This window comes from Ptiloglossa arizonensis, chromosome 8 (genome assembly GCF_051014685.1).
Source record: "Ptiloglossa arizonensis isolate GNS036 chromosome 8, iyPtiAriz1_principal, whole genome shotgun sequence".
NCBI lineage: Eukaryota > Metazoa > Arthropoda > Insecta > Hymenoptera > Colletidae > Ptiloglossa > Ptiloglossa arizonensis.
Window position 1 is genome coordinate 18,313,925 of NC_135055.1, and position 21,169 is coordinate 18,335,093.

A 21,169-nucleotide genomic window follows, 5' to 3' on the forward strand; every position below is an offset into this window, starting at 1 on the left:
AATGGGTAAAAATTGCAGAAGTTACGAAAAAAAAATTGTGTGGCTGTGAAAAAAATCATTGACAAATATAATGATCTCAGATTGTTAAGTAATATTGAAACTCAACAAAAGTGACGAGAGACAAATTTGCAAAAAAGTAAAACAAAATCTTTTTTCGAGTGCAGTAAAAATAACAGAACTGAGTAATCTTAAGAAAGAAACGGTTAGTACAAGTACAATTAGTAGAACACTAAATAGAGCAGGATTATTTGGAAGAATTCCAAAAAAAAAGCCAATGATTTCTGAAGTCAGCAGGAAGAAATGATTGCAGTATGCCAAAGACCACCTGTATTATACTGAATCTTTCTGGAATTATTTCTTCACTGATTAGAGTAAATTTGAAGTTTATAGAGATAGAAAACTGCTGAAGGTATGGAGATAAAAATAGTACCTTGAAGGAAAGGAATTTGGTCCATACAATCAAACATGGGGGAGGATTTGCAATGGCCTGGGTGTGTATGGTTGCTTCCAGGGTTGGAAATCTCATGTACATTGAAGATACAATGACAAAAGAGGATTATATTGAAATATTATCAGAAAACTTAGTGCCTAGCATTAGGAAATTGAACTTATCAAAAACATGGACATTTCAAAGTGACAATGATCCAAAGCATATATTACGTGTGGCTAAAGAATGGCTTCTTTATTGTACCCAAAAACAATTAAAACATCCTCCACAATCCCCAGACTTCAATCCCATAAAAAATCTATAAGATTATATACATCAGAAAATAAGCAAAAAAGATGTAACATTGAAAGAAATTCTTAAGAAAGCCATTTTAGTAGAATGAAATCAAATTTCTGTAAGTTATACATTCTTGTTAGTCAAATCTATGGAAAACAGATTAACTAAAGTTATAAAAAGTATTAATTTTACAGAAAAAAAAAAGAAAGATTGTGATTGATACCTATAGATGTTAACTTTATATTGACTCAAGAAAAATATACTTTTTTTGCTTTTTGCATTATAAGTTTGTTTACTATTAATTATTACTAAAAAAAAATATATGTTTTTTATAGAAGACAAATTGAGTTTTCAATATCATATATCTTTTTCTGTTTTCTTTCATACCTTTTAAATTATTTCAAAGAGAATTTGAAAATTTTAAGTGTTCAAATTTTATATTGACGCTCACTATATATATATATATATATCCATTCTGTTAACGAACGTGTGTATACATCAGCGAAACGAAGATGCTTTTGTTGATCAACAACGGACCCGTGACTGGCCCCCTCATCCTAACACTTTTTACGTACATCTACTGACTCCAAGATGGCTCCAACTTGTGGTCCGCTTCTATCCTTTCTATGTTGGGTCCAGTTACCGGTCAATGACTGCGAAGTTTCTCAAGAAAGAAATACGTACGTGACAGAGGACGCACACGTACGAACACGTAGGTGAGATACTGTGAAATGTACTTGGTCTCGGAGAAGTAACTGATCGGTCGTGCCTCCGGATCGTCGTTTTCCCCACTGCTCAGAAATTCAAAACCGTATTGGTGCGTATTACGTGCGAGGACGCGCGCTTGTCGCGCATTGCAAACCGCGCGTACGTATCCGCCATGACCGTGCACACTACCACGCAAGGGTACATGTGCACGAGATTTCGCATACGTCCGTCAACGTGCCCCCTCTTCCATCTATCGCGTGTGGATGCACGATTTTTACACATATCGGTATGCCCTCCCCGTCTATCGAAGACCGGCCAGAAACGTGAATGGATCTTAGAAACGCGCACAGCCAACCTTGTTATTTTTTCTTTTTTCCCTATTCTCCGGTCTTACATGTACAAGGCACTCGAAGTGTGTAAATTTTCAAGAAAGATCAAATTTTGTACGCAGATCGATCGGAAAGAGGATCGAAAAATGTCTTTACAAGTATGCGTGAACATTTATAATTGATGTATTAGCAGTTTATTCATCGTGAATTTAGTAAATGTACGAGCCGGAAGAGACGCGTCGCAAATGCTCCTATGGGCTGGCATTGTACACGTTGAATAGAGTTTGAATATAGCTGCAATAAAATAACATCCGTCTCCTAAACTACATAGGCTGAATGGAGTTTGATTAAATTGGCCAGCGTGTTTAAATTTAGATCGTTACAATCAGCCGACCCTCGTGGTTTCATAATGTACGGCCACCATCCTGCAGACAATTACATATCTTGCACTCCGAAATAATAATTAAGGAATTCATAATTTATACCGAGGCTTGGAAACTTACTGAAACCTGGATAAGAAACACCAATAAAACATAATTTACAAACGTAATTAATATTCGTTGCTTTTATGTACGGTTATCTTTTTTTTAATAACTTCGGATGTTACGAGCAAACGAGCAAAAATTATACCGCACGTGAAATATTACCGATTTATATGGTAATATTATTTATAAAATTAAAACGTGTACCAACTCTTTGCTCAATTTCTTACAAACATCGATCGTGATGTGACTTCTATTATATCAGTAGAAATAGTAGAAGGTAAATGATAAACATATTTGTTATGTTTTACTGTGGTAAAAGATCATCACCGAGTTCTTCATCGCCAAAATCATCATCCCTCTTTCCAGCGGATGTCATAGGGCGGGTAGGTAGAGGACCTATTGGATCTACATATGCTGTACCTGTATAAAATATTTTACAACGTTCATTATTATAGTTGATGGTTTGGAGATCAATGTTGTCTTATCTACTATTTCATTGTGCACAATTTTAAACTATTTCAAATAAATTATGGGCTTGGGAAATACTACTGTATAGAGAGAGAGCAAGAATAGACTGTTTAAAATAGCCAAACCCATCTATCATCTGTTCAATCCATTAGGGCAGTTGAACCATTATCTGTAGATCATTCTCGTTAATGTTCATTTCAAATAAAGCTACACAATTCTGAAGCTTTAATAAGTCTATCGAATGTTCGGTAGTTGCAAAGACAACATGAATACAAAGTACAGTATACTTGGTTTTAAATAATACGTACTCGTTTGATCGTTCGTATCGGATACCGTTTCTGCGTAATTTTCATTTGTAGAAATTCGAGTAGATCGTACGATACCAGCACTACCCAAACCTTGATTGTCTTTTCTACCGAAGGTGGGACTTGATCTGTGATCTGATAATACACTCATTCCAGAACCAGTTCGCGATGATGTTCCGCTATTACTCATTCTTGATCCTATAAAGAAACGTAAATGCAGCAATTTTATATAAATATAGAATTGTGATGCGCTTAAAAACACGTATATTCTATACCTGGTCTTACGGATCCTTGTCTATCTTTTAATTCCCTTGCTTTTTCGGCACGCTTTAATTCCGTTGCATATAATTGTGCCTCTTTCAAACCAAGGTCGCTACATAAACGAACCAAGAATTTAAGACATTCGACATTTTCAGGAAACTTCTCATGAATATCTTGATACTCCAAAAGAGCTTTATGAAATTGGCCAGTTCGTCTCAAACATGCGGCGACAAGTAATCGCCATCGTGGCTCGTCGGAAGCCAATTCTACTGCTTTCTTGAAATAAACTAAAGCCTTTTCAGCAACCTTAAATACAATACAATGCAATCTTGTATTATATATACAATACGAAAAACGGGTTAAAATCTTTACCTGCATCGACACAAAATATGATCCAAGCCAATCAATTACTTCAAAATTAGCAGGGAAAAATCTATAAGACTGCATAAATAGAAATTTTATTATACTTGTAAAATGAAGCGAAATACACATATGATAAGGCAGCTATAGCTTACATCGCTATAAAATTGATAAGCCTGTTGTTTATCTCCAGCACCATCGTACATTTCTCCTACTTTTTGCAGAACTCCAGGATCAGATGGTATTATACCAAGCAATTGATTATACCTATTATGTTCCAAAATAATTTTTTATAATAAAATCAATTAAAATGAAAGTTTAGATTAGAAGCAATCATAATACCATTCTGCTGCTTGGTCTACATCATTCGTAAGTTGATATAAATTACCAATTTGATAGAGTGTCTGTGGATCGTGTCTAACGATATTACGAACTTTCCAAAAGCATTCCAATGCTTCCTCATACATATTTTGTTTCTTATATACTAATCCTATCAAGTAAGATTTCATTAATATCCTGATTTTATATATCTGTTAATAAAAATTACCTAGATTATAAAGTGCCTGGACTTGACTAGCATCCGTGTCCAATGCACAGAGCAAAAGTTCTCTAGCCATGTGCAATTCACCCTTTCTGATTGCACAAGCAGATAAGTTAACATAAGCTGCTGCATTGTAAGTATCCGTATTTCGAGCAATTTCTCCGCATCTTTCTGCTTGATCATAATCTCCTTGCTAAAGATTGAATACAAATTTTGATACCATAGTACTGATAATTACTAAAAATATAAATTTAATTCATAATCAGTAGAAACGAGTACAAGTACTTACAAGGTAGTAAATGAATGAAAGCATGGTCGCAGCTGCACTATTAGCTGTACTTTCTCGATTTTCAAACATTTTCAAAGTATCGATAGCTAGCTGAGTTTCTCGGTTGTGTAAAAACACCATGGCTTTGCTTATTTCTAAATCAGTAGCTAGTGCTCCATAAGCTGAAGATTTTATAGTATCGACGCACCTTGAAAAAATATGATTACAATTAACAGAAGTGAGCATTTATTTCATCTGTTAAGTTTATAATAAAGTAATTCTATAAATTTACCAAGCAAATCCGGCTGTAAGTGTATCTTCGATATTAGGTGCTATAAGTTTTGCAGCACAAAGTATAGTTTTTTCAGCTTCCAATTTCAATTCTTTCTCTAACTTAGATAAATCATCATTCTTTAAAATTTCATTTAATATATTAGAATCAACATCATCCTGCAAAATACATACACTGGATTTTAAAAAAGGAACAGGATCAGTATTGTTTTAAGAATTCATGATTTATGTGTGCACTGTGCTCTGTGTATATTATTTAAAAAAATAACAGCTTTTAGTTGCTATACCGAAGTGATTGTGCATAAAATTACAATTTTTCAGTTATAATATGCTTATTTATATTATTTGAAGCATAAAAAAAAATAATTATGTAGCTACTGAGTTTGGGCTATACTCAAAGCAATACTTTACATAGTGACATTTTTAATCATGCCCAACTCACAGTACTTATGTTATATCTGTCCTCCTGATCTATGTTAAGCTGAACTTCTAATAACTCTAAAAATGCTCTTTTCATTTTATCCCTATGAGACAATGCAAAATGGCATAAAACAGCATGCAACCCTGCTTTAAATTCAGCTCTCTCTTTCATAACCCATTCAAAACTATTAGCTGCTTCTTCCAAACGACCCATTTGTACAAATAACATTCCAATGTTATGCATTATTTTTATTCTGTGAATTATTTAGCGAGTTAATGTTAATATAAATAAAAGATAAAAATCCAATGATGAAGAACCAACAGTTTGTCTCAACAATATACTGTTACTTTATTACCTTAAATCTTTATGAGCTGCTGGTGCTTGATCAAATGCCATTCTATACATTTTAATTGCTTGAGATAGTTGTCCCATTTTAACATATATATTTCCCATGTTCACTTTAAGTCTAGCACTGTTACTAAACATTCTATTTCTTGTTATGGCTTGATATGTAGCTATAGCTTCAGTGAACATATTATTATTGGTATATTGAGTTGCTAAATTAAAAATAACCTGAAAAATTGTACAATATTAAATATTTTCAATACTTTCTTTTCAATTATAATAAAAAACATATCAATTCTTACAGCAAATGTTAAATCTACATTGTGATTGTCACTGAGTCCAGCCTGCTCTTGTAGTCTAATAAGGGCTCGTTCTCTTGAAGATGCTTCTCTTGCTCTTTCTAGAGCAACTCTCATGTTATTTTCATATGCTGCTTCTACTGAACTCTCTATTAACTCCATTATTTTTCTTTCAGCTACTTTTATCTTCTCCACAGGCCTTTTTGAAAAATCATTAAGATATTACATATTAAAATTTTTACTGCATGCAAATAAGGTAACAGCATTAATTGTTAATGCAATCATACGTGTCTTCTTTCCCACTTTCTAAAGATGGTGCAGGTCCTTTAACATTACTACTCAAATTGAGTGGATCAAAAGTTTGACGATTACTACTAGTGTAACCAGCACCTCTAACTGCTGTCATTGGTCGAACTCCACTAGTAGTTGGACGTGCAGATATACCAGTACCAGTTCGATGAAACTGAAAATATTAAACAAAATTATATATTGTAGCAACATTGTAAAATGCAAATATATATAATCTTATAATATGACTTACTCCGCTTGATGTACCTAATCGCATAGCAGTACCAGGCACTTTTGGGGTAAACTATTGTACAGTTAAAAAATATTTCTTTATTGAAATTGATAAACAGTTTTTGTAAAAATAGTAATGGATCTATTATCACTTACAATTGATCTTCTTCCATAACTTGTATTGAGAGTTTCATGAAAAAATTCATCTTGTTCAAAATCCTTGATACTATATATTGATGGATAATCATTGTATCCATCATAAATGTCATCGTTGATTTGTGCAGCAGTCATCGTGAATATTTTTATAAAATGCTGTTATTTAATTCAACGAAGCACAATAACAGAACAACGATAAATTTTACGATACTTATAAGAATTCGATAAATAATACTTTTCTCTCAATCTTCATTTACCTGTAGAATAATATGATCAAAATGAAAATTATCCCGAGAAACCACTAACGAGTGCTAAAATATTCATCTTCCAATTGATTTGTATTTTTAGTGGTAAACGAAATTTTTCTAGTTACATCTATTTTTGCAACGTCAATAGATTTTCATAGTTACTATTATATTCTTATAAACCAGATTTTATTACAACTGAATAAAAAAGTATTACTTTTAATTAAACTAATTTTTGTTAAATACTAAAAGCTATAAAGTTACTTATAAGGAAAAGTATATATTGAAATACAAATTGCATTTAGTTGCATTCAACAACGGGATCTAACGTTTATTGGTTGGCAATGTAAGCCATCGTATACTTTTTAGGCGACTGATCTATAACACCATAAAGTTTCGCAGTTGCTTTACGTAAAGAGAAAAAACGTATTTCGACGACGTATCTTTTCTGATTGCAATTTTTTTTTCTACTAAATAACTGATCAAGAAATAGTTATTTCAATAACTTTCCATTTGCAGTTTAATAAGAGATACTAATTTTTGTTGTTTCCCAGAAGGCGGGGTTATTTTATGCAGCAGCAGTGTCAGATAACCTATTTTACTAAGTCAATAATGTTGATAAATATTCGAATTTGACATGTGTTACGTGATAACCCATGAATTTCGGTACATGAAATTATGTGAAAACACTTTTAATTGTTGACTACACCCGCAAAATGCAGTTCAAAGCTGCATCTGTAATGTGATCTCGTAAAGTTATTTAAAGTGATTTTAAAAAAATGACAACGGAGCAGAGTGGACACGATCATTCCCTTGCAATTAGACAAGAAATACAACGTTTTGAAAGTGTTCATCCATCCATATATGCTATTTATGACTTGATAGATCTCATATCTGATACACACGTTGCAAAACAGATTCGTGAACATGTTGTTGCAATTGAAGGTATAATATGTAATAAAAAAAAATGATTAAATGTATTTAAATATTTTTTTATTTTCTTTACTTTTCCTTTCTTTGTGTTAAAATAAGTGTAAATAATTCTATATTATAGATTCCTTCGTTAATAGTCATGAATGGACATTGGCTAGAGACGTTCCAGAATTACATTTAGGTATCATTGGTTCATCTGACTCAGGAAAATCTGCTTTAGTTCATAGATATCTGACTGGTTCATTTATGCATGAAGAATCTCCAGAAGGTGGTCGCTTTAAAAAGGAAGTTTTTATCAATGATCAAAGTTACCTTTTGCTAATTAGAGACGAGGGTGGAGTACCAGAATCACAAGTACACAGAAAGATATACTACATTATACAATTAATGCATATATATATATTATTTGATAACATATTTTGTTTTGACATTTAACACAAATATCAATCATTTCAGTTCTCTGCTTGGATAGATGCTTTATTACTCGTGTTTAGTTTAGAGAGTGAAGAAAGTTTCTCGATAGTTTGCAGTTTCTATAATAGAATGTGTTCATTTCGAGATATGTCAGAAGTACCAAAAATACTTGTAGGAGTACAAGGTAAAATATGTGCATTCTTTTCATGTTTATAAGACATTTCTTAATGTATAATTTCTTTACTTTTTCACATTGTGTAGATTCAATTAATGATTCTAATCCCCGAGTTATAAAAGATGTTAGACCACGAAAATTGGCATGCGATCTAAGGTGTCCTTATTATGAAACTTGTGCTATTTATGGTTTAAATGTTGAAAGAGTATTTCAAGATGGTAAATATTCTAGATTTTATGCATTTTTAATACATTTAATTTTTCAAACTCTTATAATAGAGTCTGAATGTAAATATTATACATATTTGTTACATCTTTTCTTATACTATTACTGTTTTTTCCAATGACTTTAATGATTATTCTGGAAATATTCTACATATTATAGTGTGTCAAAAAATTATACAACATATATCTGCAAAGCATTATCGATGTAATGGACAACAAGCAACAGATAATGAAACAAAGTATTCTGTTCCAATGATTACAAAGAATGTACAGCTCCTTGCCAAAGACATGGAAGCAACAAATTCATCAAAACTGAATGTGAGTTATTGACTTGCTCAATTATATTAAGGTAAAGTGTTTATCTAATAAATCATTCTCTTTGCAGACATCTGATAAAGATGAAGATTCCCGATCTCTTCATAGTAGTTCAACTCAAAATGATTCTGGAACAATAAGTGATAATTTTCATAATGTACAAAATCAGCATGGAGATCTTAGATCCTCAATTTTAACTCCAACTACTATCAGGTTTAGTTGTTACAATATACTATTTTATTATCAAATCAGGTAAAACATTAACTCATTATATATTTAAACTACAGAAAGTTTAGGAGAAAATCTAATATTTTTACCCCATCAAAAAAAGAAAAATACAATATGGGCGAAATGGGTGTGGGAAGAGAAATACCTGTGAAACAAGGATACTTATTTAAACGCAGTAGTAAATCTTTAAAAGAATGGAAAAAAAAATATGTTACATTGTTAGAAGATGGTCGTTTAACTTACCATTCCAGTTTACATGTAATTAATACGTGATTAAATATTTTTATAATATTTATAATATTATACATATATATATTTATTTATTTATTTATTTATTTAGGACTATATGAACGATGCAAATGGGAAAGAAATATTACTACAATATGTGACTGTGAAAGTGCCTGGAAAAACACCTAAAGGTTCTAAATCATCCAATGCTCAAGGTGCACAAGAAATTATTTAAATGTCCATTTCATTGGTCTCGATTGCATTAACTACATTTTAAATATATCTCAATTTGCAGAGGATAGTTTCGAGTTTTCTATAATTTCATTAGAAAATAAGACTTGGCATTTTGAAGCAAATAATGCTGAAGATCGAGACAATTGGATTTCTGCTATAGAACAACAAATTTTATCAAGTTTGCAAAATAGTGATGGTGATAAAAAAAATGAAACTGATGCTTTTAAAATGCATTGTATAAAAAATAAAGTATCAGGAAATGACGCGTGTGTAGATTGTGGAGCACCCAGTAAGTCACTTCTGTACTACTTGTTTCAAATATTTTTATATTACATTCCATACATTTTATACTTTCAATTATATTTTAGATCCAGATTGGGCTAGTCTAAATTTAGGTGTATTAATGTGTATTGAGTGCTCAGGAATACACAGAAATTTAGGTTCACACATATCGAAAGTTAGATCATTGGATTTAGACGATTGGTCGTAAGTGCGATGTAACTACTTGTTTTGAAAGAATAATTTTCTAGTTCAAATGATAACGTTACCAGTAAATAATTCGATTTTGAGGATATAATTATATAAATTCAAATGAATATATTTTTAGTTATGCATGCATTGTTCTATGGCATAAAATAGACGTGACATTAACTTTAGCGCAGGTCAATTAAGTGTAATGTTAGCTCTTGGTAATGACATAGCAAATAGTGTTTGGGAATATTGTTTAAATGGAAAACAGAAACCGAATTCAGATTCTCCTAGAGAAGAAAAGGAACAATGGATCAGATGGAAATATGAAGACAAAATCTTTTTACCACCAATTAACCCAAACATTTCTTTAGGAAAATTGCTTATTGATTCAGTTTGCCGGTAAATATTCTCAAATTGCAAGTTAGCTATAGTTGCATTGTTATAGATAACTGTTAGATAATATATTTTCTTTTGCGTGCTATGTGATGTAGGGGCGATATGAGAGCATTTACATTGTGCTTGGCCAGATGTAGTTATGACGATATTAATATGTCTGTCAGTATGGAAGATTTAAGGACACCTCTCCATTTGGCTTGTGCCACAGGAAACTTAGCTATGGCACAACTTTTAATATGGGTGTGTGTTTCTTTTTATTCCAAATTATAGTATACAAATGATGTAAAAAAGTATGATATACTTGTACATTATTAAACCATTACAGCATAAAGCAAATCCATACAACTTAGACCATGAAGGACGTACGTGTATGTCGTACGTACGAGCGCTTGAAAGAACGCTTGACAATTCATCGGATTCTATGGAAATGCAGAAACTTCTCGAAGTACTTGAACAAGCTAGTGTTACTGGGGTAGATGACGTAGAAACGTCTCAGTATTAAAACTGTTTACGTTATGTACTTATTGCATGCAAAGCCATGCTTTAATTAATGGCTTAGAGTTGATATATCTTTTATCATTAACGGTACTGATACTCAGAAAAGCAACCAAAGTATGTTAAATGAATTTGAAACACAAAACGGTCTATTTCTATAAAATAGCACTCTGTAATGTGTTAAAAAAGATTTACATTGTGTATAACAGTTTGTCTCCTTTTAAATGTTGACTACAAATTTCATAAGAAATTTAATCACATATTTTAATAAATATAACATACTTTGCATATATATTTGTACATTGAAAAGTAGCTTGAATTAAAGATATAATTCATATATATTATTATATATTATTATTACACACACACATACACACACACACACACACGTGTGTATATATTTAACGAGGTTTAGGTCAGTGAAAGTAATGTCTAATAGCAAATTGGAGTGTACATTATCAATGACTGAGAGTACAAACACTCATAAATCTAGTTATATTTATACACAAAATACATTTAATGTATTTGAAGAATGCTTTTATAATTTTTATTTTATTAATTATGAATTAAACATATGATTACCTCGCAATATATTTCTTTTCTTTTAGATGTCTCCCAAAAAGGATTATAGTTTTAAATTTGCTTATCTATATCTTTATCTTTTTGTGCCTTCTTCTTTTATTAACATTTTTATATAAAATCGATATTTCATTTGAATTTATGAGATGAACAAATAGCACTTGTGACATAATATTCTTCACCTATTATATTTGAATCATCTAGAAATATTACATAAAAATTTGATGTTAAATACACATAAAATTTCGTTTCATGTGTTATACTACTAAGGCACAATTCTTACCTAAAGGATATATACTTGTTGGAAATATAGGTAATTGACTATAGTATTTAATAGTTGTCAATTTTGACAACTTGGATTGGGAAGAAAGTGAGATTCTCCGTGTAGTTGGAATCCTGTAAACAATGTATAGTCATTCTAAGATACAAAACTTTAATTAAAATTTTTAAACTTACTCTTTATTTAAATTATTAATTATTGAAACGGGAAGACGAGAATTTAAACTGTAAATCATGTTTTTATGCAGATTATGATAATTTTGTATAGGAGATTCTTCACAAACATATTGTTTGAAAGCATACAAAAATAAAGATTTTAGATCATCAGTTGGACATTTTAAATTATCTTGTAAAAGTAACATAAATTCCAAACAAACATGAATTTGTGCCATACGCATTAATCTTTTCCTAAAAATATTTAAAAAAGGTTATATGTATGTTATGTATAATAAAAAATCGCATAATTAAAGATCATAATACAACTTTGTTATACACACCTATAGGTATCAACTGTAAATTCATCACATGAGACATTTACTATTTTTTGTTGTATATCATGCAGATCACCAACTCTTGCATTTATTAAAATATACATATAGTCTCTACATAATTTTTCAAAGCCCATATCTACGACATATTCTAATGGTAAACTACCTGACAGTAAATGTGTAATTATATTTTGCTGATGTAGATTGGAGATAACTTTGGCGAATCTTGTTGAATTTGTCAAATTTATCTAGCACGTATTAGTTGCATAATTAAAAATAGCTTCTTTTATTATGTTTGATATAAAGTAGTGAAATTATTTTTCTTAAAAATTTATATTATACCTGTGTGAAACTCTCATTTGTTATAATTTCTTCCAATATTGTATGAATACACTTTGTCATTTCGAAATAATTTGTATTCTCTGTAAGTATATATATATATATATATATACACATATATATCATTTTACATATAAATAAATATACATGTATATTTGTGTTTATTGCATAAGGTACACTCACTGATGAGCAATTCCCATAAATAATCTGTAAGATCTAAATTATATCTAAATGGAAGATTTTGTATATATTGTTCAATTTTTACATTGTTTTCTGAACATTCATCTACAAAATTCATTCCATAACTTTCATTAGTATTAGGATTTTTTAAATTATAATCTCCATTTAGCAGAAGATTTAATTTTTTTATTATTCTATTATATTCCTATTTCAAATAATAAAATAATATTATTGGAATTTTAAATACTTTGTAAGTAGTAAAAAAATTAGAATTTTAAAATACCTCTTTATACGGATTTATAAAATCATCTGGAAATTTTAAAGTTGGTGGAGTATAATGAAAACTTGTGTTTTCTTTATATCCTTCTATTATGTTCAAATACTGATTTAACATCAATAATTGTTTCCACAATTCTTTCAAAGGACTGTTGCTTGATCCTGTAACAATTTGAGCAACCTAAAAAAAATATAGAATTTACATATGCAATTTATTGTAATTATAGAAAATTATTCTCACCAAGTTATTCTTTGATGCTCTTGTGGGTGGATATAATGACAAACTACAAGTATCTACTTCTATGCTTAGATACCCTATAAAATTGCTTTTTGCATTTTCATCCCAATTAATCATTTCATCTTTTGTTCCAAATAAATCAAAAGTATTAAATGCAGATACATTAATCTAAATACATAACAAAAATAATATTATGAATTTATACATAATCGTCAAAGAAGTATGATACCCACATTGTGTTCCTGTACATGTGAAAACTTTGAGTGTTGTTGAAGAATTCCAGAAGAAGACTTTTTAATTGTATCAGGAGTTTCAGTGCCAGTCGAACAAACTTCAATTGTTGTAAACCATTCTCCTTGAATATTTGTACCTAATAATCTACATTTTTTATTATCTTTACCATCACAAAGTGCAAATATTGGAGGAAAGGAATCTGTTATACATTCAATACACAAATTCAATGCATTACTGAAATAAAATCACATTGTGGGTGCATAATTTTATGGCAAATAGATTTTAGTATAATTGCTATGACTTTACCATGCTTCTGTTCTGCTTAATGGTAGATAATTTTCTTCTGTTTTGGTCCAACTTCGTTTTACCACAATAATACTATCCTCAAAATCAACTTCATTAAATGAGTACTTTAAAGGTGATCCAGTAATATCAAATTCTGAAATATTTATTCAAGTAATTTATATCATCTAAATAAGCAGCCTTAAATGTTACTTTTTATACTTACTCTTTGTTTGATCATCATCAATGCATTCTGATTCATTACTCAAAGATTTTGTACATTGCTAAAAGTAAAGAATGAAAAATATACATTTAATAAGAATGATTGAAATAAAAAATGCAATTCATTATACTAGACATACTTGTTTATATAAAATAATACATGGTGAATCCTTGTATTCAGGAAAAAGTCGAGCAACGTATGACAAATAAAGTTCATTTATTTTTATGGACGAATTTAAAACTTTTCGCAACGTCTCGAGTTCATACTTCATTTTTAGTATTTGTTTATATTTTCGGGCGGTTTAAAAACGTATAATATTATGTTACAATAATATTTTCTTATAATCGATTAGTGATTGTTTTCTTATCTTACTGTACACGGCTCTTGGAAAAAATTCAAGTTAAAATTTAAAACGCTTCTTGAAAGACCTCGTTCAAAAATACATTATAATTCGCTACCATTTAAGCTATCTTTCCATGTATAGCTCTCTTGTGTTATGGAACGTTTAAAATATTTTCATTTTTATTTATTGAAGCTCATAAAGAAATATAAATTTCTTATTATGTGATATACAAAAATAAACATAAACATGAATATATTGGAAAGTGAAATCTAATAAATGCGCATTTTTATGTGCATCATATATCGAAAGACGACATTTGGTTGATTTTCAGAACGATACCGAGTACTTCTTGTTCACCGAATCCTCTATCAGCCGTTTCGCGTTTGCGCTACGTGCAGTAGATGACATCGATATGTCAATACTTGTGAAGTACGAAACCTGGTAAAAAGTGTATGATGTCGTAGAAGTACGCGACATATACGCAAATTAATCGTAGTTACGATAGTGATTAGGTTATGAAAAAGTCGAGCAAATACTGGACAGGTGTGGGTAACATTTCAACAGTGTGTTTGTCCGAGGTGAAGAAGGACCGTGAAGACCTCGAAGACAGTCTTCCGACCTTTTACATGAAGGAACAGGATATTCCTGAATATCTGGAAGGCTGTGGTTTAACCACCTGTACAGCCGGCGATATGCCTGAGGACGTAGATGTCTTGCGGGATAATAAAGAACAGACAAAAGAGAAAAAATTATCCTCCGCGTCCATAGCGGGCCCCGACACCAAGAAAACAGTAACTGTCAAGCATCCCGAATCAAATAAGCCAAAACCAACTACGAAGAAAGGCAAACCGATACAAGCTGATTTAGACGTTTCTAAGGAATTTACGAGATGTAGAGAGGAATGTGTGAAGCGGCTGGATTTAAGTAAATCCAGTATCACTAATCTGCCCAGTACCGTACGAGACTTGACGCATTTAGTCGAGTTTTATTTGTATGGTAACAAACTCGTAACATTACCACCAGAAATAGGCTGTCTCGCAAATTTGGAAACATTGGCTTTGAGCGAAAATTCCCTTACCAGTTTACCAAATACATTAGAAAATCTGAAATCATTAAGGGTACTTGACCTGAGGCATAACAAGCTGAGTGAAATACCTGATGTTGTTTATAAATTAACGAGTCTTACAACTTTATTCTTACGCTTCAATCGTGTTAGATATGTGAGCGACAATATACGAAACTTAACAAATCTAACCATGTTAAGTTTAAGAGAGAACAAGATCAAGGAACTTCCAGCTGGTATCGGCAAGTTGGTTAATTTGATAACATTTGATGTGTCTCACAATCATCTAGAGCATTTACCTGAAGAAATTGGAAATTGCATTCAATTATCTACACTTGACTTACAACACAATGAGCTTTTGGATATTCCAGATACAATTGGAAATTTAGTCTCATTAACGAGATTAGGACTTAGATACAATAGGTTAACCAGTATTCCAAAATCATTGGCAAATTGTAAATTAATGGATGAATTCAGCGTTGAAGGAAATCAAGTATCTCAATTGCCAGATGGACTGCTTGCGAGTCTCTCTGGCTTGACAACAATCACATTGTCTAGGAATGCGTTTACTGCATATCCATCAGGGGGACCAGCTCAGTTCACAAATGTTCATTCTATAAATCTTGAACATAATAAAATTGATAAAATACCATATGGTATATTCTCTAGAGCAAAAAATCTAAGAAAATTAAATATGAAGGAAAATCAATTGACTGCTTTACCTTTGGATATTGGTACATGGATCAATATGGTTGAATTAAATTTGGGTACAAATCAACTTACAAAAATTCCAGATGATATTCAATGCCTTCAAAGTTTAGAAATTTTAATACTTTCTAATAATTTGTTAAAACGCATTCCTGCCAGCATAGCAAATTTACGTAAACTTAGAGTTTTAGATCTTGAAGAAAATAAAATTGAGACTTTACCTAATGAAATTGGTTTTTTACGAGATTTGCAGAAGTTAATTTTGCAATCTAATCAGGTAACTTCTTTGCCAAGAGCAATTGGTCATTTAATAAATTTGACATATTTAAGTGTAGGAGAAAATAATCTAAATTATTTACCTGAAGAGATAGGCACATTAGAAAATTTAGAGTCTCTATATGTAAATGATAATGCAAACTTACACAATTTACCATTTGAATTAGCTCTGTGCACAAATCTCAGTATTATGTCAATTGATAATTGCCCACTTTCTCAAATCCCACCAGAAATTGTTGCAGGAGGTCCTTCCTTAGTGATTCAATTTTTAAAAATGCAAGGACCCTATCGATCCATGTAACAAAATTAGAAAGTTGTCTCTTGTATGACTTAGATGTCGATTCTTAATATGAGTGATACAGAAACAATATTTGATACAAATATTTATTAACTTAAATTCTCATCATAATGATCTCACATCAATAAAAATTATATGAATATTATCAATATATAATATATGAAAATGTGCATATATTTGTATTCTCATAAAATGAATAACATATGTCTGCGATACGTTTTCAATATAAAAGAAGAAACATATGTATAGATATACTGTGAAATTGGTGCTGAATTGGAAATGTGCACAATGAATAAACTACAAAAGAATGGAATCATAATAAGATATTTTAGATACAGTAATAACATAAATTATACTGACATTTTATTAATATAAAATATATATAGTTTATGACATTTCATCCATCTGTTTTGTTTTTTTGTATGTATATTATTTAGTAATATAATAAAATATAATAATTAATGTAATATATTTTAATTTGCATGTAATGTGCTTTGTTATTATTTTATGTTACAGTATGCACTATAATTATCTTGTAATTTCAGAAATTATTACTTAGCATTTAACAATGCCATAACAGATTCATTGAGTTTACAGTTTTATTATACACAGATACCTGAGAATACTATCCTTAGATATATAATTATTATTTTGAAAAATCTATTAAGTGTGAAGGAGTGAGAAAAGATTATTCAATTAAATGAAACATAAAATTAAGAATCGGCATCAATGAATTCACATTTTAGTTATTGCTATTCATTGCCATATAAATAAAATACTTTGCTGACAAAATGAAAACTACATATAATGATAAGTTTGTACTGTATTATAGTATAAAGCTTGTGTGTTGTTAGTTACTTTATAACATGTCATATTATCAGTTATAACAGGAGTTTCAATTATAAAAGGTTTTTAAAAAGCCACTCTTCCAAGATATGAAAAGATATCTACTTATATAATTTAGCAAACTGTAATGAATGACATATTATTTTTTTATTTCTAAGACTAAGTGTAAACAATTTTATATTTAAGCACTCTAAAAATGATTAAAAAAAAAACATATATCGTGAGAAATACATATATGATAATAGCACTATGTTTTATTAATAATTTTTACTTTTGCATCTGTTACATAAATTGCAATAATCAATGTACATCTAAATGTATGCTTCTACATAGCAGTGAAAATTAAATGGTACATTTTTTGCGTTCTTTTAATTAATTAGTAAATTATAATTCTAACAATTAGTGCAATACAAATTTTAAATTAAATCATTAATGTGCTCACATCAGATGAAAGAGCTGCCAAATATAAGCATACAATTATCTAGTATTAGCATCATATTATTACATGATTATTTTTTGCTAAGTTCCATAAATGATAGTTTCTGGTGTAATTAAAAGGATATTTTTTATTATAAATAAATTTTTGTATTCTCTGTGCACAAGTAAATAGTGCCAATATGAATTATAAATAATTATAATATAGCTTACAAGTGTTTATATGTCAGAAGTTATTTTTTATGGTCAATCATGCATAGCTTCATGTATATGTGTACAAGTTTTGTATTGGATTCATGATTATATTACTTGATCGACTGAATTTTATTTATAGCCAAGGACATATTGATTTTTTAAACATATTATATAATCTTACACATGTATAACTTTACAAACAATGATGATACACTACTTTTTTCATTTACAAGATAGTATCACAATAGTAAATATTTGTTTCATAATTTGTTTATTATTCAATGGCTGTGCAATAAGAATTTTATGAGTTAGCCCTATTTTACTTACATTAATTATAATACTAAATGATATATCACTGTTTAGTAAATTTTACAAGTTACAAACATCCTTTATCTTTTAATTAGTGCTATTTCTATGTATTGTACGCACTATATGTATTTATTACAGTCAACACAGATTAGTAATATTAAAACATTTTAATATTTGTGAATAATTTAATTGCACTAGTATTTATGGATTCTATTTCAATTTCTTTCAAGCTGTTACATGTTATAATAAAAGATGCAAAATCATTACTATTGAAAGTATGTTAAAATTTTAAAACACAAAATGGAACTTAGCAAGCTCTTAATTATAATTAAGAGAAACAATATCTATTCTATAATTATTCACTGATGTATGTAAATGTATAATTTGTTACTTGTCTATTTGCAGTTTTTCTATAGTAGTTATTTTTCAACAATCATAATATCATACAATGTATTCATATTAAACTTTGTCTTTCACACTTCTACAATTTGTCCATAAAATAATAAAGATTGATAATAATGTTACACAAATAAAATTTCACCTGACTTGGCATTGTAATTTTTTTTTAGTTATGTAATAAGTTTTACGTAAAAATCAAAATATAAGTTTTCTGCGATTGTATAAGGTATCCTATTAGAAACAGAAATATCTGGAAAAAATATTTTATTGCACTGTGTTTATTCTACGGAATCATACAAATTATGTTTAGAACATTTTTCTACATCATCAAAAATAAGAAACATAATTAGATGTTCTGTTTCTGGTGGGACACTATGTCTAAAATTATTTAAAATTTAAATGATCAATGTCAATTTTTAGAATTTATGTAAATATGTTTGTTTTTGTGTTTCCTATTTCTATGTTATATGTATAATGTGTAATGGTAACCAGATATATATAATTTATAAAATTTCATGCAACATTTATCTTTATTATTAAAAACATGTACAAAATGTTGCAACTAAGGTATCATTTCATTTCTTTTATCAACAATATATATATACGTATGTTTAATATGTTTTAAGGTATTAAATAAGTTTCAGAATATACGCAAGAGTTGCCAAAAGGAATGCTACAATGCAAATTGTTGTGATAAACTGTACAACAGTTTTAAAATACATAAGTGACATGTTATAGCATGTTTGGAAGATGATTACATTTATATGAAGATTAAAAAGGAATAGCTATTCTCAAATTATAATCTTGTTGAATAGTCTATTGAGTGCGATATTATATATATAATTTCAGAATCATAATATTAATGTAATTCAATGTATATGACTAATTCTATAGGATGCTGTATATTTCTAAATATATAAATATGCTGTAAACATTTTTTGACTTCAAAATTTATTCTTTGTTACAATTTAATATTAAAGTAAACTTACAAAATATCTTATCATACAAAACATAATTACATGGTAATATTACACCTTCGTACATAAAGGAATGAATTACATTTACCAATTTTTTCTTCTTCTTAATGTCTTAGATTTTGTTCAAATTTCAAAGAAACAAAACTTTGCTTTTTCATTATAAATTTACCAAACTTTATATTACCATTTACATTACCAAACTGAAATTTAAAACATACACAATATAATACTTATACTTTCGATCAAATTCGTTTTAAAAATATTGTATACTTTTTTAGAATTTGCAATTGTCATTGAAGCAGCTTTAACTTCTTCTTCAATCAATACAGTAGAATGAATATTAGATTTTTTAATTAATTTATTAGCACTTATAAATCCTTCAGTTGCTCGTCTTGACTGTTGATATGTAGGTATATTACAAATATTTTGAGAATTTTCTGAAGTATTTATTGATCTAAAATTTATTCACAATAATATAAATAATTATTTTTATTAAAGGTGATAGAAACATTATTTGCTAAGAGAATTGAAAATGTTCGTTTTTTTTTAAGTATTTAATAATAATACCTTATGAGATTTAATATTTCTTCTGAGAATAATCTTAAATTATCTAAAATAAATGTTGCATTTTGTATGTCCCGTTTAATATCCTTCTTACGAATGACTGTTATCTCATTATTGACAATATCAATTTCATTTTTTAATTGTGTAAGTATATTTGCCTTATGTACATCAATATTTTCTACATAATTATGTATTCCAATATGGTATTTACAATTATGCGAATTAACTACTTCCGTAATATTAGGATAATGATTGAAAAAAACATTAAAATTATGTTCTAAAGAAAAATTCCAAATTTCGTTACAAAATTGATCTTCTATAGTCCAAACGTTATAATTTACACTATTCTGTAAATGTGAAGTATAAATTTTCAAAACTTATACTATTCATATATTGTATGTTTTGCATATTTTTAATCATAATCTTATGATTATGATAATATTTCTAAATTCGTAAAAATGATAATATTTTTATACGTAAATATGTAAAAGAATCATAGTTTTCAATTTTTAATAATTTACCAATTTTTTATATTTGTCTTTTAACGTTATTTTTTTTTGCTGAAGTATATCATAGCTTACGTTCAAAATATTTGTAATAACTTTTAATTCCATACTTTTACTAACATACTCTGTTAAATGTAAATCACACAATCGACTTTCCTCGCGATCTAAGGAAGTCATAATATTTCTAATACCTTCAAGATGTACACATAATAATTGTCAAAATATTTTTTCTTTTGACTGGAAAGATAGTTTTTTTTATTGCATATGTAGAATATAATTTCTACTTAAAAATGT

General features: G+C 29.1%; 5 protein-coding genes across 5 annotated transcripts; 2 read left to right on the forward strand and 3 right to left on the reverse strand.

Annotated features, from left to right (window-relative positions):
* Positions 1-2,298: 2,298 nt before the first annotated feature.
* On the reverse strand, positions 2,299-6,796 carry Nompb (intraflagellar transport protein 88-like protein nompB). The gene is made up of 15 exons (XM_076318763.1): positions 6,481-6,796; positions 6,347-6,397; positions 6,093-6,268; positions 5,809-6,004; positions 5,517-5,734; positions 5,183-5,414; positions 4,742-4,899; positions 4,471-4,657; positions 4,188-4,374; positions 3,983-4,130; positions 3,796-3,907; positions 3,653-3,721; positions 3,295-3,586; positions 3,023-3,217; positions 2,299-2,666 (listed from the first exon to the last, which is right to left on the reverse strand). Exons 1-15 carry the CDS (start codon positions 6,613-6,615, stop codon positions 2,551-2,553), a joined length of 2,472 nt encoding a protein of 823 aa, XP_076174878.1. The 5' UTR covers positions 6,616-6,796; the 3' UTR covers positions 2,299-2,550.
* Positions 6,797-7,105: 309 nt separating this feature from the next.
* On the forward strand, positions 7,106-11,427 carry Ceng1a (Centaurin gamma 1A). The gene is made up of 13 exons (XM_076318757.1): positions 7,106-7,670; positions 7,780-8,012; positions 8,115-8,256; positions 8,334-8,465; positions 8,632-8,789; positions 8,857-8,999; positions 9,074-9,272; positions 9,355-9,457; positions 9,538-9,765; positions 9,845-9,962; positions 10,134-10,346; positions 10,439-10,583; positions 10,669-11,427. Exons 1-13 carry the CDS (start codon positions 7,505-7,507, stop codon positions 10,843-10,845), a joined length of 2,157 nt encoding a protein of 718 aa, XP_076174872.1. The 5' UTR covers positions 7,106-7,504; the 3' UTR covers positions 10,846-11,427.
* Positions 10,130-14,757, reverse strand: LOC143150475 (protein zwilch homolog). The gene is made up of 12 exons (XM_076318758.1): positions 14,096-14,757; positions 13,960-14,017; positions 13,758-13,890; positions 13,451-13,685; positions 13,221-13,385; positions 12,987-13,160; positions 12,707-12,908; positions 12,527-12,606; positions 12,194-12,432; positions 11,874-12,104; positions 11,701-11,813; positions 10,130-11,617 (listed from the first exon to the last, which is right to left on the reverse strand). Exons 1-12 carry the CDS (start codon positions 14,225-14,227, stop codon positions 11,547-11,549), a joined length of 1,833 nt encoding a protein of 610 aa, XP_076174873.1. The 5' UTR covers positions 14,228-14,757; the 3' UTR covers positions 10,130-11,546.
* On the forward strand, positions 14,562-17,232 carry LOC143150476 (leucine-rich repeat protein soc-2 homolog). The gene has a single exon (XM_076318759.1). The coding sequence runs from the start codon at positions 14,815-14,817 to the stop codon at positions 16,645-16,647; it is 1,833 nt and encodes a 610-aa protein (XP_076174874.1). The 5' UTR covers positions 14,562-14,814; the 3' UTR covers positions 16,648-17,232.
* A 2,677-nt stretch (positions 17,233-19,909) lies between these two features.
* Positions 19,910-21,052, reverse strand: LOC143150687 (uncharacterized). Its single transcript, XM_076319135.1, has 4 exons — positions 20,891-21,052; positions 20,373-20,716; positions 20,076-20,259; positions 19,910-20,005 (listed from the first exon to the last, which is right to left on the reverse strand). The coding sequence occupies exons 1-4, from the start codon at positions 21,050-21,052 to the stop codon at positions 19,910-19,912; spliced, it is 786 nt and encodes a 261-aa protein (XP_076175250.1).
* Positions 21,053-21,169: the final 117 nt, after the last annotated feature.

Bases quoted from the DNA above. Each gene is read 5' to 3' on its own strand.
- Nompb (XM_076318763.1), bottom strand. From the start codon at position 6,615: ATGACTGCTGCACAAATCAACGATGACATTTATGATGGATACAATGAT. The intron at 3,908-3,982 runs GTATTATGATTG...GGAACATAATAG, and splicing joins GTAGACCAAGCAGCAGAATG to GTATAATCAATTGCTTGGTA. The intron at 3,587-3,652 runs GTAAAGATTTTA...ATTGTATTTAAG, and splicing joins CATATTTTGTGTCGATGCAG to GTTGCTGAAAAGGCTTTAGT.
- Ceng1a (XM_076318757.1), top strand. From the start codon at position 7,505: ATGACAACGGAGCAGAGTGGACACGATCATTCCCTTGCAATTAGACAA. The intron at 7,671-7,779 runs GTATAATATGTA...TCTATATTATAG, and splicing joins ACATGTTGTTGCAATTGAAG to ATTCCTTCGTTAATAGTCAT. The intron at 8,013-8,114 runs GTACACAGAAAG...CAATCATTTCAG, and splicing joins GTGGAGTACCAGAATCACAA to TTCTCTGCTTGGATAGATGC.
- LOC143150475 (XM_076318758.1), bottom strand. From the start codon at position 14,227: ATGAAGTATGAACTCGAGACGTTGCGAAAAGTTTTAAATTCGTCCATA. The intron at 12,105-12,193 runs GTGTGTATAACA...AAATATTTTTAG, and splicing joins TTTACAGTTGATACCTATAG to GAAAAGATTAATGCGTATGG. The intron at 11,618-11,700 runs GTAAGAATTGTG...TAATATTTCTAG, and splicing joins AACAAGTATATATCCTTTAG to ATGATTCAAATATAATAGGT.
- LOC143150476 (XM_076318759.1), top strand. From the start codon at position 14,815: ATGAAAAAGTCGAGCAAATACTGGACAGGTGTGGGTAACATTTCAACA.
- LOC143150687 (XM_076319135.1), bottom strand. From the start codon at position 21,052: ATGACTTCCTTAGATCGCGAGGAAAGTCGATTGTGTGATTTACATTTA. The intron at 20,717-20,890 runs GTAAATTATTAA...TCACATTTACAG, and splicing joins AAGACAAATATAAAAAATTG to AATAGTGTAAATTATAACGT. The intron at 20,006-20,075 runs GTATACAATATT...TTTAAATTTCAG, and splicing joins CAATTGCAAATTCTAAAAAA to TTTGGTAATGTAAATGGTAA.